General features: G+C 50.9%; 1 protein-coding gene across 1 annotated transcript in view; it reads right to left on the bottom strand.

The window, feature by feature from the left end:
• PRR5L (proline rich 5 like) overlaps window positions 1-17495 on the bottom strand; it is a 68825-nt gene that overhangs the window by 22479 nt on the left and 28851 nt on the right. The window contains exon 4 of the mRNA XM_014465338.2: window positions 10293-10341. Coding sequence (XP_014320824.1) covers window positions 10293-10341 — 49 coding nt within the window. The remainder of the gene's footprint in view (window positions 1-10292; window positions 10342-17495) is intronic.

Genomic DNA, 17495 nt, shown 5'->3' with positions numbered 1-17495 from the left:
TTTTTTTAAAAAAATATATTTTATTGATTTGCAGAGAGGAAGGGAGAGGGATAGAGAGTTAGAAACATCGATGAGAGAAACATTGATCAGCTGCCTCCTGCACAGCCCCTACTGGGGATGTGCCCGCAACCAAGGTACATGCCCTTGACCGGAATCGAACCTGGGACCCTTCAGTCCACAGGCCAACGTTCTATCCACTGAGCCAAATCGGTCAGGGCGCCACCTACACTCCTTAATATTTTTACCTTTGATGTTGTGCTTTGTAAGTGACGTCTGATGGGGCAATGGAGCAGGCACGGGGGGTTGGGGGCCTCAGCTCACTCATGGGCCTGCCTCCTACCACCTCCACAGAAGGGTTTTTAGGTTCCTGCTCCCCACCTCCTGGAGCCTGGCCCAGGGGGGTCGCCACCACCTTGCCCCATTACTGTCATCCTCGCCCCTAAATGTGACAGTGTTGTGTGTGTGTCGGGGGGGAGGGGGGCTCAGGCACTGGGGCTAAGAGGGGCGGGGAGGTTCCCGTTGGTGTAGCCCTCCCTGACCTGGGCAGGCAATGCCCTGATGCATGTACTGGTGACTCCACAGCAGCCTCTTGACCCCCCTAATCTATGTACCCAGAGTGCAGCGGTAACAAACTTTTGGGGGTCACCCGTCCAGGGCCCATCGGAAGTGGCCACATTTTCATTTGGCACTGGGCCCTGCAAATGATGACGCCCAAGGACACGCCAACTGGACGTCTGGGGGGCTTAAGGCTGTGAGACCTGAAGAAAGGAAGAAAGAAGGAAAGAAACCCGACCTTGAATCGGGCCGAGATCTGCACTGTGTTTGTCTTTCTAAGCATCTGTGCTCCCCGGGCCTCACCTCCCAGTGCGCCCAGCCCGACAGATGCCGGACTCTGGAGGGTCTGGGCGATGTTTGCCGCAGGCAGCAAGGCTGGGGCTGGATGGCAACGGGGCTGCAGAAGAGCCCGCTTTTCTCCGTCCATTCCCTGCCCCGAGGCACCAGCCACCCCCCTTCCCCAGCCAAAGGCTTCAAGCCAAGAAACAGTTGCATTAAGTAGCAGCCACCTAGGAAATGACTGGGGAATTGGCACTGGGCTGTTGTTACTTGAACTTAGACATGGAATACACAGCACTTTAATGACGTGGCAGACAAGCCCGGAAACGAAAAGCAGCTGACATCTATTTTCTAAGGCATCGAGAAATGGGCTGCCCACACACACACACAAAAATGAGGTTCAGCTAGGAAGAAGGCAAACAACAAAGATGTCTGGGGAAAGGCACCCCAAACAATCCCACCACCAGGGGCTTGGGGAGACCCAGCTCCTTCTGGGTAATCACACAGGGTGGGCGGGAGGAGGCAGGGAGGGCAGCAGAGAGGGGAGGGTGGGAGGGTGGGTGGCCCTAGTGCGGGGCTGGTCAAGCAGGCACCTCCGCAAACCGGCCACAGGGACTCAGGACACCGGGGAACCAACAAGGCTAGGGGGCGGGAGAGTGATGCTACTGCCTGTATCTTTCTGGAAGAAAGAACTTTCCACACGGTAGGAGTTCTGTGAATGCAAGGGCTGCTAGCCCTCCCTCCCGTCTAATGCTTTAGCGGTGGCGATGGCAGTAACAGGAAGAATGACAGAGCTGTGTACTGGTTTTCACTCCTGTCAGCCCGGCAGTAGACCCTATTCATGCATATCTCACTTACCTTTGCCACAATCCTGTTCCCTTTTTTGCAGACGAAGGAACTGAGACTCTGGGAAGCAACTAGCACATGGGAGACTAGAATCTACACCCTGGTTGGTCTGAGTCCAATGCCCATGTTTTTCCCCCAATATATTCCTCTGGTTTATACTTTAGCAATGATAATAAAAAAACACTAAGGTACGAAGAGCCACCCTCTGTTGACTGTTCTGTATGTACCACGCACTTTGCATATGGCATCTCACCTACTAGCCTCGTCAACCTTCTGAAGTAAGTACCATGTTTACACCTAGATTACTTCTAAGAAAACGGAGGCCCAGAGAGGTTCAGTGACTTCCCTGCAGTCACACAGCCAATAAGTGCTCTAGCAAGGACTGGAATCCAGACCTGCCTGGCAAAAGGGCTGGCGCTGTTAGCCTCACACTCTCCTGCCCTGTCAAATGGAGGAGTTTCTTAGGTTCTTGCCCACGAGGGGAAGTAGAAGAGACCCATTTCAGGTTCCCAGATGCTGGGGGCAGTTGGCTGGGCAATTTCCAGCCAGGTAACTGGGTTCCCCCCACCTGCCCAAAGCTTCCATCCAACCAGGTCATTCCTGCTGCTCCCAGCTTCCCAACTTACACCTCGCCCACGTCTTTCCCAGGCCCTTGGTCTTCACCGTCCACAGTTGATGTCTAACACGGTGACCACCTGGCTCCCAGGCGGAGTCTATTCCCAAAGAAGGCGTTCTTGCCGACCCCAGAGAGGCCGAGCAGTGTGTCACTCTGCCTACGGAGAAGCTGTAGGAACCAGCAATTCCACCCAGGCTGTTGTTTGCAGGGACACCCGCGTCTACGCAAGTTCCTGTGGTTGGCGCCCAGCCAGTGATGGAAATCGCAGCCGCCTCTGCTTTTTCCCTCCGTGACTTTGAAAGTGCAGCCAGCACCCCAAGGATGCCTACATTTCCTGTGAACCCTGATCCTTCCAAGATAAGCCACGAAAAGTCTTATAAACACAGCTCACCCCGCTGGGACCAGAGAGTCCCTAATAAATCAGTTCTGGGGTGTGTGTGCGAGTGATGAGACCAGAGAGAAAGGCCCAGGTGGGGAATGCAGAAGATGAAAAACCTGGCACAAACGCCAATTCTTCATTCGGCACCCAGTCAGTGGTTATTAAAAGGTGAATGGGAATTTTTTTTGAAAAAGGCATTTTACAAAGAAGCAGGAAAACAGTCCATGCCTGTTTTGCTGAACACCCTTCTCCCTTCCCCGCTAAAAACAAAAAAACACTGAAATTTCTCTTCTCTGGAGTTTTCAGGGGCTGTCTTAAGGGCATTTCAACACTGAAAGTAGAATCCAAATTCTTTTCATCCGTAGCCAGGTGGCTGGGTTTGATCTTTGCTCTACCTTTTACTAGTTTTACAATCTTGGATCACCTCCCTTCTCGGAGCTGCAGTTGCAGTATCTGCAAACGGGCACGAACAACATCTTCCCCGCGGCTGTCAGGAGGCATGAACGACGCAGACCGGGAAAGCTGCTTGGAGAAGGGCTCCGACTGGATTGCGCGTCGGAATCGTGACCGTTTCTGAGTCCCTCGGAGCGGGGCCTGGGAATCTGCGTCTCCGACAGGCTCCCAGGTGAGGCCGAAGATGCTGGTCCGAGGACCACGCTTTGAGAACCGCCGGCTGAGAACAATGCTTGGCACAGAAGTCTTGAAAGTGTTAGCCCTTGTGACTATCATTACTTATGCCTTCCTCGGAGCTCCTAGCCTCAGAGAAAGCTGTCCTGTGTGACCAGTATTCTTCAGCCCTTCTAGCTCAGTCTTTACTTCTCACGGCCACTGAGGTGCTCAACGTCCCCCCTTATTTAAACACCTCGTTTCCAGTGTCTACCCCTGCCTCCCACCCCACCCCTACCCCCACCCCCGCTCCGAGTGCCCTAAAGCTGGCTCCTGGATTCCTTGCCTAGTCCGTAGGAAGTCACCAATTTCATACATAACGGGTTCCTGAAAACAAGTGTTCATCATGTGGAAGGAGATGCTTACCGGATAGAAGGAGGCGTTCTGTGCCCATAAAGCTGAAGAGGACTATAAAATCCCTAATTAACCTTGTATTCGCAGCTCATCTCCGGGTGATGTATTCTCGGCATTTTGTACCCACATGTTCTTTCTTTCACAGTCGAAAATGGGCAATGACCTAAGTCCAATGAGGCTAAAGATTTGCCATTTCAGCATGCCCATTGATTTTCACCCTTATCTCAATTAGATTGAGCCCTGTGGTGATCAATTTCAAGATTCATTTTTCTATTTATCCTCATAAAACGTGAGAAGAGTATAATAAAAATATTCAGATCATTGTAACGGCCAGGGAGAGTACTGGTAAGTAGAATAAAGCTGCTGGAAGGTAACTGCTGGCTGGCGGGCAGCCCCCTGGACAGTGGCCTGAAACATCGGGGGTCCTCTTCGCAGCCCTCGGGGGGCGCCACCCCATCTCCTCCCCTCACCATGGCCATCCCAATGTTTACAAGCTCCACATGTCTTTCCTCCAGGTACAGGCCAAATCCAAAATGCGACCTCTAATGACCTTCACACCAAAGCCACCATCCTCTCCCTTTCTTGTCTCCTCACTGAAGGGCTCCTGTTCAGAGCCCTTTTGTACACTGGCCCCAACTTTACCTTCAACGCAGAGTACAGGTGAGCTGTCCCTTACTGCCCTCCATCTCTTTTCCCATTTTGGGAATTCCACTCAATTTGGAAACCTTCCCAGATTGATTAAAGAAGAGCTGGCCCCGCCAGCATGACTCAGTGGTTGAGCGTCGAAAAAAATCCCCCCCCCACCCTTTATCATCTCTCCCCCCAACTTTCTGTGGAACCCTCCCCAAGTCCCATCTTTGTCCCTGCAAAAAGTATTCATTCTGGGCCTGTTTCTGGGCCTTCACCGCCCATTCGGGTGCTCAGTTAACACAACGCTGTGTGTTACTGTGTGTCACCCATGTGGATGCATCCCTATCGCTGCACCGTCTTCGGTTTCAAACTCCATGGAAGCCAGGAGTTTCCTCTGGCATTCCAGCATGTGCCAGAAGCATATGAATCTTCTCTGGTCATAATGAGCTAAGGGGAAGCCAGTTTTCTCAGACATGAGTCGCAAATGGAAATCTTTACACCAAACACTACGAGGCCCGTGACCTATTGGCTATTGTGGTGACTAATCTTTCCTTCTCCTAGGTGCTGCCTTATGCAGAGCCATTGACAAGAGACTGAGTTTCTGTGTCAAGCAAAACTAGCTCCAACCACAAGGAGCTGAACTTCCTGGGCTCCGGGAAAAGCTTTTAGCAAACTCAATGCTGCCGCCGGCAGATGCAGACAGACAGCAAGTGCAAACCTCCCGTCCCGAGGCCTGAACCACCACGGTAGCTAATTAGGCGACAGAAAAATGCAGAGCGTTTCATAGCATCAGTTTCCGGAGTTATAAGGAACCAACTATCTCTTGGAGCTGTCGCTAGGATATAGAGTTCCTCTTAGAAACCCCAATTTCCCTTCCAGGCGTCATTCAAAACAGACAGGGGGGAAAGGAAAATCAATACTGGAAATGCCAGGGATTCTGCCAGGCAGCGTCTCACGGAAATCTCTCTGTGCTTCTGTGGATCAAACAGCGTCTTCTCTGTGTGCAGTCGGGAGATAAGCACCATTTCCACCGCGCTCCCCCTGCCCGCCCCTCGGGGCATTTTCATTATTCTCCGCTGAAGATTTTCTTTCTGTGATTCTTTCTTTAAAGCTGCAACTTCAACGTGTTCACCTCCAAAAGCCGAGCCATGGAGGGTCCCAGGTTCAATTCCAGGCAAGGGCACATGCCTGGGTTGTGGGCTCGATCCCCAGTAGGGGGCGTGCAGGAGGCAGCCAATCAATGATTCTCTCTCATCCTGGATGTTTCTATCTCTCTCTCCTGCTCCCTTCCTCTCCGAAACCAATAAAAATATTCTTTAAAAAAAAGATTAAAAATAAAAATAAAGTGGCTCCGCACCCACATGAGACATAAAACCCACATGTAAATAAAGTGTCTAGGATAGCCTTCTCTCCAGTCTAGCACCTGAAGTTCTGGAAAACCCCAGATTCGAAGCTGCAAAAACCTGGTCCCACCCCACACCCCCAGAGACTCAGCATCCACCCAGCAGTTCCTCTGATGAGCTCGCAATAGAAAATGCCATGTGGTTATTAGCTGCGAAGTGTCTGGCATGCTTCGCAAGCAGCCTTAACCACCCAGCAAACCTCAGGGCCTCCTCAGATAAACAAGTCCCCCCCCCCAAATGTCCTGCCCCACCTGTCCTGAGGGTGGCCCCCCGTGCCAAAAGGCGACTGACATTTAAAACTTGGTTGAAACCACACCAAACCCTGTCTATTTTAAATGTCAACGGGGAAGGCAGCTGGGTCGGCAGGCTTCTCCAAGACCCACTATAAACCCACTTCCCTGTAGTGAGATTTAAAAATCAGTCATTAGAGGCAGCAAGAGGAGGGAGTGAGGACAACACTGACCTTAACGTCAAGGGCACCTGAAACGACTCACATTTGTGACTAATTATCTCTTTCCTAATCTTTATGTCCGTCTCAGGGCAGGAGCTTTCTTTCCAGCAGTGAGACATCTGACCCAGTAGAATCCCAGGCATCTGTAAAGTCTTGCTTGGTCCACATTTAGAGTGGCCGTTTTCCACTGTGTGCGCGCACGAAACGCCTGGCATCTGTCATTCTTTTAAAGTGCACATAAAAGTTTATGCTTCCTGAATCATTAAAAAAAATAAACAAAAGGATGTCTGTGTTGTTTTTAAAACCTAAAAACTCTTTAAACTGCCTTAGAAGTACGTTCTCCTCAGATACAGAATAATACCATCAACCTGAAACCAAGATGTTATCTATTTTTCTGTCACTTTCCCATTAAAAGAGGTGGATTACACTTTAGAATAACAAATATGAATATATAAAAAATTTTAACTTTTTTTAATTGATTTCAGAGAGGAAGGAAGGGAAGGAGGGAGGGAGAGAGAGAGAGAAAGAGAGAGAGAGACAGAGAAAGAGAGAGACAGAGAGAGAGAGAGAGAAACATTAATGATGAGAGAGAAACCCGGGCATGTGCCCTGACCAGGAATCAAACCGTGACCTCCTGGTTCATAGGTTGACGTTCCACCACTGAGCCATGCCAGCCTGGGTGAATATATAAAAATGTAATGAATATGTCGCTACTCTGTGCTAGTCCCGTTCTAAGCACTTTACAAATAATAATGTATTTAATCCTCACAACTACTATAAGGTTAGGTCCTATGACCCCTGTTTTTACAGAACAGGAAACTAAACACAGGGAGGTAAAGCAACTTGCTCAAGGTCGCACAGCTAGTAAATGGCTATGATGGGTGCTGAACCCAGGAAGCCTGACTCTGAGGGCCATGCTCTTGACCACCCCCTCCATAGTCCCCCATACACTAGTGCTGAGTGCTTCCAATGTGTTATTTCATAGAAACCATACAGTGACCTATAAGGTAGATCATACTTTTATTCCCATTTTACAGATGAAGAAACAGAGGCACAGAAAGGCAAAGCAGCTTGCCCAAGACCACTCAGCCAATCAGTGGGCACTCTGACTCCATTCAGGTGCCATGGGACACCTCCCCATAGCCTTTCCTCATGTCCCTTTGGGTAGAGTCAGGAAGGCAGCTGTGCCAGGGATTAGAAACCATTCTCTGTCCAGAAGCTGTGGCTCAGTGGTTGAGTGTCAACCCATGAACCAGAAGGTCACGGTTCGACTCCCAATCAGGGCACATGCCCGTGTTGCGGGCTGGGTACCCAGTGGAGGGCGTGCAGGAAGCAGCTGATCAATGATTCCCTCTCATCATTGATGCTTCTATCTCTCTTTCCCTCTCCCTTTATCTCTGAAATCAATAAAAATATATTTTAAAAAAGAAAGAAAGAAAGAAATCATCCTTTAATGGAACCTGGAACTCGTTTGCCCCATAACAATCGTGTTTAGGCAGGAAAAACATGACATCATCTGATACAATTCCATCTTTAACAGAGCAGACCAAGACGCTTCCCCACAAGAAATCACTTGGCTAAAGGGTACATATAATTAACCCAATTAGATTGCCACACAGAGGGGCAGGAAGGAAAGTCACTAGAGAAGCAGTTTTCAAAGTGTGGTTTGGGGTTCCCTGGGGGAATCCATCAAACCTTCTCCACATGGTCCAAACTATTTCCTTAGTGACACCGGGCTGCTATCTACCTCGCGTCCTCCGGGAGTGTCCTGTGGGGTTCTCCAGAGACACCCCCCACAGATCGCCACAGACTGAGCGGGAAGATTCGAGGTTCCAGCGCCCCTCTAGGAAGCCAGATGGGGTGGAGATTTGCAAACATACCAAACAATGCCACTCTTCTACTTTGTACGCTGAAAGTTATTTTTCATAAAAGCGCTGTTTATGCCAACGTGTACTAGGCTTATGATTAAGTGAATTACGGCACATTGTAACATTTCTTGGGTTTAATTCCTATGGTGAATGAAGGTAGAGCTAATCCAGTAAGATAACATTTTAAGCGCATAAAGGGATCTTGAGACTAAAGACCCCAGGAACCGGAGAGAATCGAAGATGGCGGCATAGGTAAACACCGGAGATTGCCGCCGTAAACAACCACTTCAAAAATACAACTAAAAGTCGGAACGGACATCAACCAGAACCACAGGAAGGCTGGCTGAGGAGAGACTCTTCAACTAGAAGCAAAAACAACAGCATTCCGACGCTCAGAGGAGGCGTAGTGTGGAAAATTTAAAGGTACGGTGGTGCGGTGGTGAGGTGGTGCGCGCGCAAAGCGGGCTGGCGGCTGAGGGCGCGGTTGTCGTTTTCAATCAGGAGTGAGTCTCAGACTCTGGGCTACAGATCCGGGCGAGTCTCTAGGGACCCAGACTCAAACGGGAGAAGCGGGACTGTCTGGCTACGGCCCCTCCGAGGTTTGCAGCGGTTGATGGGACAGAGAGGCAGAGCCCCTGGGGACGGACTGAGAGCAGTCATAGCGGCTCCCTCCCCCCGCCCTGTTGAGCCCGCCCCGCCCAAGCCCTGCGCACAGCCATTTGCCGATCGCCTCAGGCAAAGGCTGGATTAGCGCCTCCCCAGAAGACAGACGTTTTCCGCACAGCTGATTCCTACAGCCAGTCAGCCTGGTGGTCAAATCCCTCTAGTGTTAACTACAACAATTAAGGCTTGGCTAGAACAAGACTGCGCACAGAGACCACAAGGGGGTGCACCAAGAAAGCATAAAAGATGCGGAGACAAAAAAACATGACAGAAATGGAGGATATGGAGCTAAGAATCGCAATTTTGAGGGCTTGCCATAAAATTTGTGCAGAGCCTCACGAAAACTAATGAGACCCTCGATGCTACGATAAAGAAATTAGAAAGTAAGCATACACGGACTGAAATAAAGAATATTATACCCAATAGCAGACCAGAGGAGCTCAAGAATCAAACCAAAGATTCGACAAAAAACACCCAATTGGAAAAGCAAAATGAAAAAAGAATCCGAAAGTGTGAAGATAGTGTAAGGAGCCTCTGGGACAGCTTTAAGCGGACTAATATCAGAATTATTGGAGTGCCAGAAGATGAGAGACAGCAAGATATTGAAAACCTATTTCAAGAAATAATGGCAGAAAACTTCCCCCACCTGGAGAAAGAAATGGACTTACAGGTTCAAGAAGCGCAGAGAACCCCAAACAAAAGGAATCCAAAGAGGACCACACCAAGACACATCATCATTAAAATGCCAAGAGCAAAAGACAAAGAGAAAATCTTAAAAGCAGCAAGAGAAAGAGGCTCAATTACCTACAAGGGAATACCCATACGACTGTCAGCTGATTTCTCAACAGAAACTTTGCAGGCCAGAAGGAATGGCAAGAAATATTCAAAGTGCTGAATACCAAGAACCTACAACCAAGATTACTTTATCCAGCAAAGCTATCATTCAGAATTGAAGGTCAGATAAAGAGCTTCACAGATAAGGAAAAGCTAAAGGAGTTCACCACCGCCAAACCAGTATTATATGAAATGCTGAAAGGTATCCTTTAAGAAGAGGAAGAAGAAGAAAAAGGTAAAGATACAAATTATGAACAACAAATATGCATCTATCAACAAATGAATCTAAGAATCAAGTGAATAAATAACCTGATGTACAGAATGAACTGGTGATTATAATAGAATCAGGGACATAGAAAGGGAATGGACTGACTATTCTTGGGGGGAAAAGGGGTGTGGGAGATGCGGGAAGTGACTGGACAAAAATCATGCACCTATGGATGAACACAGTGGGTGGGGAGTGAGGGTGGAGGGTGGGGTGGGAGCTGGAAGGAGGGGAGTTATGGGGGGAAAAAAGAGGAACAAATGTAATAATCTGAACAATAAAGATTTAAAAAAAAAAAAGACCCCAGGAACCACAGCCTGAGATGGTGACGTCCGTAAGAGCGGGACCACCCGTGCCCCACGCCCCGTGCCCTGCAGGAACTCAGGACATTGAACGAAGACCCAGGTGTACAGTAGGGGCCATCCTTTCAGGTACACGTCCCCACAGGCACAATAATGATGATGCTCAGACCCACACACTTACCTGGAAATAGTCTGTAATGAACGCTCCGAGTTCACTCTTCAGCAGCCGCCTGGGGAGAGAGAAACACCGTCAAGCAGCCCTCGATGGTACAGCTCCCGTTGTCCGGGTCACGGACACAACACAATGACGGGTGCTGGGCAATGACAGGGGCCCGGCCAGGCCTCGGAGGGTGAACTTTCCCTGGCCCCGGTGATACCGCTCCGCTAATGTTCTCAGGGAACTGGGGTGATGAACATCCTACAGGGGTTCCGCTCCTTAGCTCACAAACACAGCCTTCTCAGGAAGGCAGTCACTGGAGGTCCCAGAAATGGAGCTGGTGGAGGCAGGCAGGGCACCTGGCTTCATGTGAAATCAACCAACCAACAAACCAACAAACAAAATACCAAGGAAAAGAAAGACCACTTTTGCAAGCCCCCACATTTGCAGACTTTACAGCCTAAATGCATTTTTCGTGCATTCTTCAACCAAGGATTATAAAGTCTGGTTAGAGGGAGGGGCAATGATTACCCCTCCTACATAAAGAAATTGAGGCGCAGAGAGGCCCCCTACACAAGTCAGTGGCCGAGTTAACATTCAAACCCAGACCTTCTGCAAACTCAACATCTCTTCCCATAACCCCACCCCGTCTCTCCTCCAAATCCATGGGAGACATGCAACGTGGTGCCATGGTTTGGGTGGTCCTACCGCCCATCCCCGAGGGACTGTGGCAGTGGGGAGGGGACCACAGTGGGGAGGACAGAGCTTATGTGTCCAGGCAGCGAACAGCTACTGCCTGTGATGTGCCAGACATTGTTCCGGCCCCTGGCGCACAGGAGTGAACGGGACAGGGGAGGCCTCGCTCTCATGCAGCTTCTATTCCAGGGGGAGGAGAGTGGACAGATAGCTTGTCAATCAACACCCTCACAAGGTAAGTTCAAAGAGTCCCAGTGCTAAGAAAAAAATGAAAAATAGGGCTGTGGGCACCCGCTCTCCTTCTCCTTGTGACAGATCACGGGACTCTCCCTATTGCTCTTCCCTTAATTGGATCCAAACCAGGTGAGGGAGCTACAACCAAGACTAACTGGCTTCCAGGTCCAGGGAGTTCCCTGGGACAGGCTTCCTGAGTTCAAGACCTTCCCCATCGGGTATCGTCACATAGAATTATCTATCTGAACAGTGTCGGCCCTCTCTGATCATTCAAGCCCTCCCTCTCTTGTCCTGGGTGGGCAAGTCAGTAAGCTCCTCTGTCCCTTACGAAACCCCGTCTTATTCCTGCCCGAGCACGTTACAGACTAGACAAGGTCTAGCCTGTGAGGCTAGACAGGGTCTCTGCCTGTGTGTGCACAGTGTTCCCTGCAGCAAAACACAGGAATCAGCCTGAATGGGCACCACGGAGGTGCTCCCAGAAAAAGCGTGCTTCCTTCAGACAACGGGATTCCACGCAACTGTGAGAAAGCAAGAGGGGATGCAGAAGTGCGCTGAGCAATGCTATGAAAAGCTCTAAGTTACGTGAAGGAAAGAGAAAAACGCAGGATGCGGAACCGTGTGGGTAACACGTTCCCTTGTGAAAAGGGGAACAATACACATTTTTATTTACACAATGTCAACCAATTCATCTGTCAAAACTGCTCCCACTTGCTTACTCTGGAATGGCTACGTGAGTTGCTTCCCAGGAGGCCCTCGGTGCTGAAATTAGCACCTTGCTTTTTAAACACACACAACACACATACATTTTAAATATTATGTATAAATGCACTGGGTTTTGCCCAGCCTGCATGGCTCAATGGTTGAGCATCGACCTATGAACCAAGAGGTTGCGGTTCGATTCCCGGTCAGGGCACATGCCTGGGTTGTGGGCTCAATCCCCAGTGTGGTGCGTGCAGGAGGCAGCTGACCAATGATTCTCTCTCATCATTCTATCTCTCTCTCCCTTCCTCTCTGAAATCAATAAAAATATATATGTATTTTTTTTAAAAAAACATCTTTTTATTAACAATCACCGCCACAAAAGTGACCTGGATGGCTTGAAGCCCAGAAGAAGTGGTGGCAGGGAGTTCCCATCAAGGGCACAGTAGCAGGAAGCAGGCTGTCCTAGGGCCTCAGAGAATCCCACAGCCCCTCAGGCTGGTAACCAGCAAGCTTAACCCAGAGCGAGGGAGGGTGAGGAGAGGGCGGAGCTGGCCCAGCCGCCAGGGAACAGACCAGAGCTGAGTCATATGCAAAATCCACCTTCTATTTCTATACTCTGTGTTTATTCTGCTCGGGCTTGGTTTATAAGAAAAGGATGCTTCGGAAAACTCTAGAGAAAGAGGGATTTTCCACCCCTCTAACTCGAAGCACCGCCTCCAGGGGGAACGGGGCAGTGGCATCCCCCAACGGAGCGACTGATAGAGAATAGGGAGGCTGGGAATTCCTAGCCTTTACCGAAAGCCTGCGCTGTGTTAGACGTGGTGCTAGGAGCCAGAAGGAGAGGACAAACCCGGAGCTCGGACACAATTTCTTCCTAGCGCCTCCTTCTCCAAAACTTGGGAGTCCTAGACCTAAAATCGCAGAGGGACAACTCGCCCCGCCCCCTGCCCCACTAAGTGAGCCAGTTCAGCTTGGAGAGCACCAGGAGGAAGAGAGGCCGGAGGAAAACAACAGTGAAGGAGCCAGTGGTTTGTGGTTGCCTGGATGCGAAGAGACGAAAACCCCCATGCCAGGGTGTGCGCTCCTCCCGGCACAGCGGCCTGGCATCCCGCAGCCTCCTTCCACCCTTCCCACCCTTCCCCGGGAAACAGGAAAGGAATGACTTCTTGGAGCAAAAATACATGACAGACAGACAGACGGACGGACGGACGGGCAGATAAATGAATAAGGGATAAAAACCAAATTGCTGCTAGGATGAGGCCTGGCTTTCCCCCCCAGTTCAAGTTTACTGAGCGCTTACTAAGTAGCGGGCACCGTTGTCAACAAGGTCCATGTGCTTCCTCATTTAAGGCTAAAACAAAACTCTACATCAGTAACATCAGTAGCAGTAACATCTCCGCTTTCCACACCCAAGGAAAGGGACCCTCGGAGGTGACTGGGGAGCGCAGGCAGCAAGCCCATCCCGGAGAGGAACCTCGCCGAAGGCAAGGGCCTGGAGGCAGTGCCAGGGGCTGTAGCCTGAGCGATAACCTGTGCAGGTGCACATCACAGGGGAGTCCCTTGTGGCTGCTTCCTCGGTGGGAACTTGGGGATAGAAAGACACGGACTCCATAGGATGCTGCAGGGGCTGAAGGAATTAACCCTAGACCGGGAGTTCCTAGCGCCCAGCAGTGAGCGTTAGCTGGGAGGGTTCAACCCAGGTCGTCTGACCCCCAAGCCCATACTCCTCTAACAGCTCCATTCTCCTGGCATCTTAAGAGTATCGCCAGACTAGTGATTAACCTGGCGTTAAGGACCCAGGTGAAGCTCACGAAGGGCCCGCAGCGTAGGGGCCAGACCACCCCAATAAAAGGTGGAATGAAGACGATGGGGGCAGAGCTTGGGGGAAGATTGTGGTGGAAGTAACATCCCAGCTTACGCGGCTCCCATTCATCTCTTTCACACATTGGATTTCCAGGTTGCATTTGAAAACAGGATCCTGCTGCCACCCACCAGCTGCAGGGAGAAGGAAGTGGGGGCCTGAGACGGTGGGAAAGGAACGCTTCTGTGGGACCCAGCCCCAAAGGGAAGCGGGGCATGAAGTTCGGGCAGAAGCCAACAGGACCACAACAAACAAACGAAAAATGGGGAACCGCTCACTGTCTGCATTATCTCATCCCCGGTCCCTCCCAGGCTGACCCGGTGAGACACCACCGCGGAGGACAGGGTTTCCTGTTGTTACACAACCCGCCGTCTTGCCCCTCATGCCCTTGTCAACTCAGCTTCCCACTTCTGGGGCCTGAAGGTAAGGGAGGCGTAACCACAGCTGGGGTCCGGCTGGGTGAGAGGCACAGGGGTGGCCGGATGGCAGGAGAGTGGGGAGCGGCAGAAATGAGGTAGAGAAATCCCTTTGATGCAAGCCACCATCTCCCGTGTGCACCCAGAAAGACCCTAGGCAGCAACACCCCAAAGGAGGACGAGGCAGCTCGGAGGTAGGTCCGTCAGCACGAGTCAGGACACCTATCAGTTGCTCAATATCTCCGTGCCATTCGGCAATTAGGGGCCACCCCCAAGTGGCCAGACCCTCTGCCCTGACCCCTTGGCGGGATCCTGCACGGCCTCCTCATGGACCAGCAGGGGCCCCGGGAACCTGGGCCTGGCCTGTAGCAGGTCAGTACCTACCCAAACTGGTCGCTACCTCCCCCCCCAAATGACCCACCTCGCTTCTGCAGCAGGAAATGTTTTGAGCCATAGAGCATGGAAACACCCCTTTCCTCCTCGGTCCACTGTGGGGCCCATCGGAGGTGAGTGAAATGCTAGTACCCCCACCCCTGTTTCTGCACCCCAGTGGGTGGCAGTGGGGACAGTGGAAAAGATGGAGAAAACCAACAAAGAGCATTTCCCGAGCTCCGGGTTGTGTTGCTAGGAGATGCTGGGCCGCTGGCACTCGGCATCCCGAGTTCTCCCACAGCCTCTCAGGGAGGAATGCATCCTTGCTGTGCAGGTGAGGGGAGCAATGCTCAGATCTTCCTACACGGGAAGATCCCAACTCAAACTGAGGCAGCCTGAACGCCGGCCAGTGGCAGGCGCCTGGGCACAAACAGTGGGGCTGCAGCCAACGCCTCTATAGCCAGCAGCCAGGCTCCCGCTCCCGCTGACAGGTACCAGGCCAGACTGTGGGTCCAGCATTGCCCTATATGAACGTCCCAGAGAGGCCTGGGTTTTTAGGGGAGATGTCTTTTTCTAAACACTGTGCAGGCCAAACAGCATACAAGCCAGCCCTGGAGGTTTCAGATGTACCACTTCCCTCTAACTATTCATCCCACCCCCAAAGTCATGTCTGTTTCTGAACCAGAGCAGACAAAAGGTGTCAACACACAGGCAGTCACCTGGGCCAAAATGAGAGAAGACCTTACTTACGCCCTCCCAAACTAGGGTCCAGGCTGTTGACCTCCCCAACTCTGCTCTATGAACGCATCTATGCCCCAGCACGTCAGGTCAAAATATGAACAGTGCCAGCTCTGTGTACTTCTTGCGGCCTAGTTCCTGTGTTTTGTTTTGTTTTTAATAATTATAACTAGTGTTTTTAAAAATATATATTTTATTGATTTTTTACAGAGAGGAAGGGAAAGGGATAGAGAGTTAGAAACATCGATGAGAGAGAAACATTGATCAGCTGCCTCCTGCACACCTCCTACTGGGGATGTGCCCACAACCAAGGTACATGCCCTTGACCAGAATCGAAGCTGGGATCTTTCAGTCCGCAGGCCGACGCTCTATCCACTGAGCCAAACCGGTCAAAGCTTCCTGTGTTTTTAAGAACGCAGGAGGCTCAGGTTCAAATCCCAGCTCCACTACTAACTAGCTATGCAACTCTGGGCAGGTCAATCCACCTCTCCGTTCCTCGATTTCCCCTCTATAAGACAAAGGATATAGGACCCGTCCCATATGGATGTGGTGATTTTTAAACCAGTGGCATATCTAAAGCATGGCTCCTACCAAACGCTACACCAGTGATGGCGAACCTTTTGAGCTCGGCATGTCAGCATTTTGAAAAACCCTAATTTAACTCTGGTGCCATGTCACATATAGAAATTTTTTGATATTTGCAACCATAGTAAAACAAAGACTTATATTTTTGATATTTATTTTATATATTTAAATGCCATTTAACAAAGAAAAATCAACCAAAAAAATGAGTTTGCATGTCACCTCTGATACGCGTGTCATAGGTTCGCCATCACTGCGCTACACAAATGTCTGCGATTGCCATCCCCTCACGGAACACCACCTCGCTGTCTACTCTCCCGGGCTCTCCGCCTTCCCATCTCCTCCCAGCCCTTCCCCAGCTGTGGGTCCCAGAGGCTCCCTCAGGGGGTGGAAAAATCGGAGGTGGATGTCCCTTCGGGGGCTCAGCAGCCAACTGAGCTGAAGAAGGACGTTTCAACTCCGACCTGGTGACGATCGTGCACAGTTCCTGGAACCTCCTCTTTCCTTGAAAAGCTCCGGGGTTTCCTTCCTGACACCCCCTCCCCGCACGGACAGAAGCAGGGTGGTTGGAGAGAGGAGGGAAATGTGCGTTTCCTGCCTCAGGCCAGCTGCAGATAACTCATCTCTGGTTTCCGGGAACCTCACCTCTGAGCATTTTTATTTCTGCAAAGAAACAATATCCCTCGAGAGGGAAGGAAGGGGGGGAGGGCAGGGAGAGAAGGGCGGCAAGACAGTCTCCACAGGACTCCTACCTGCTCCTCCTTTCGATTTCAACTGGGGCATCGCTTTCTCCTAAATCTAATTATGTGCCCGTCCTCCGCACTCCCACAGCCCTCTGCATTCGGCCATCACCCCACCTAGAACATCGTATGATAACAGCCTGCTCAGTCCCCTTCTCACTCTGCAGTCGGCTCTCCAAGAACCGCACACCTCAACGCTGCCCCAGAACCTGGCCTCATACCTGGCAGACACTCCACAGAAGCCATGAGTCAGAGAATCGATTACCCTCCCTCTCTACACACCCCCTGCAGCCAGTCCAAAAGGGAAAGCACTTTGAAGAACCTATTTGCACCGATTCTTATAGGAAACCAGACAGAGAACCGCAGCTTGCTCACACGTCTCCAGTTCTGCGTGGTCACCTACAATCGGTAGAATGGTTGGCTGAAAAGACCGTTTCAGGAGAGCGTGCTCCGGTAGTGCAGAGCTCGGCCACACTTCTTCCTGGAAGAGCTCGTGAAACCCGCAGCTCTAACCCGACTCGTCCCCACCACCAAAATGCAGCCACCGCAGGCCGGAGGCAGGAGATGGGCATGAAAAACCCCAACAATGCCCCACAGAAAACTTAAGCCAAGAAGATGTGCAGGACCTGCCCAAGCCAGGGCAGACAGAAATTCAGGGCGGGCAGAGGGTAGGTCATGATGACTAGACTGTATATATTCTTTTTTAAAAAAAATATACTTTTGTTTATTTCAGAGAGGAAGGGAGGAGGGGAGGGAGGGGGAGGGAGAGAGAGAGAGAGAGAGAGAGAGAGAGAGAGATCAATGATGAGAATCATTGGTGGGCTGCCTCCTGCACGCCCCCTATCAGGGATCAAGCCCACAACCTGGGCATGTGGCAGAATCGAAC

Source organism: Myotis lucifugus, unplaced genomic scaffold, assembly GCF_000147115.1.
Source record: "Myotis lucifugus unplaced genomic scaffold, Myoluc2.0 scaffold_288, whole genome shotgun sequence".
Classification (NCBI taxonomy): Eukaryota; Metazoa; Chordata; class Mammalia; order Chiroptera; family Vespertilionidae; genus Myotis; species Myotis lucifugus.
Note: the sequence above shows the minus strand (reverse complement) of the source record. Positions and strands in the feature narration are given on the sequence as shown.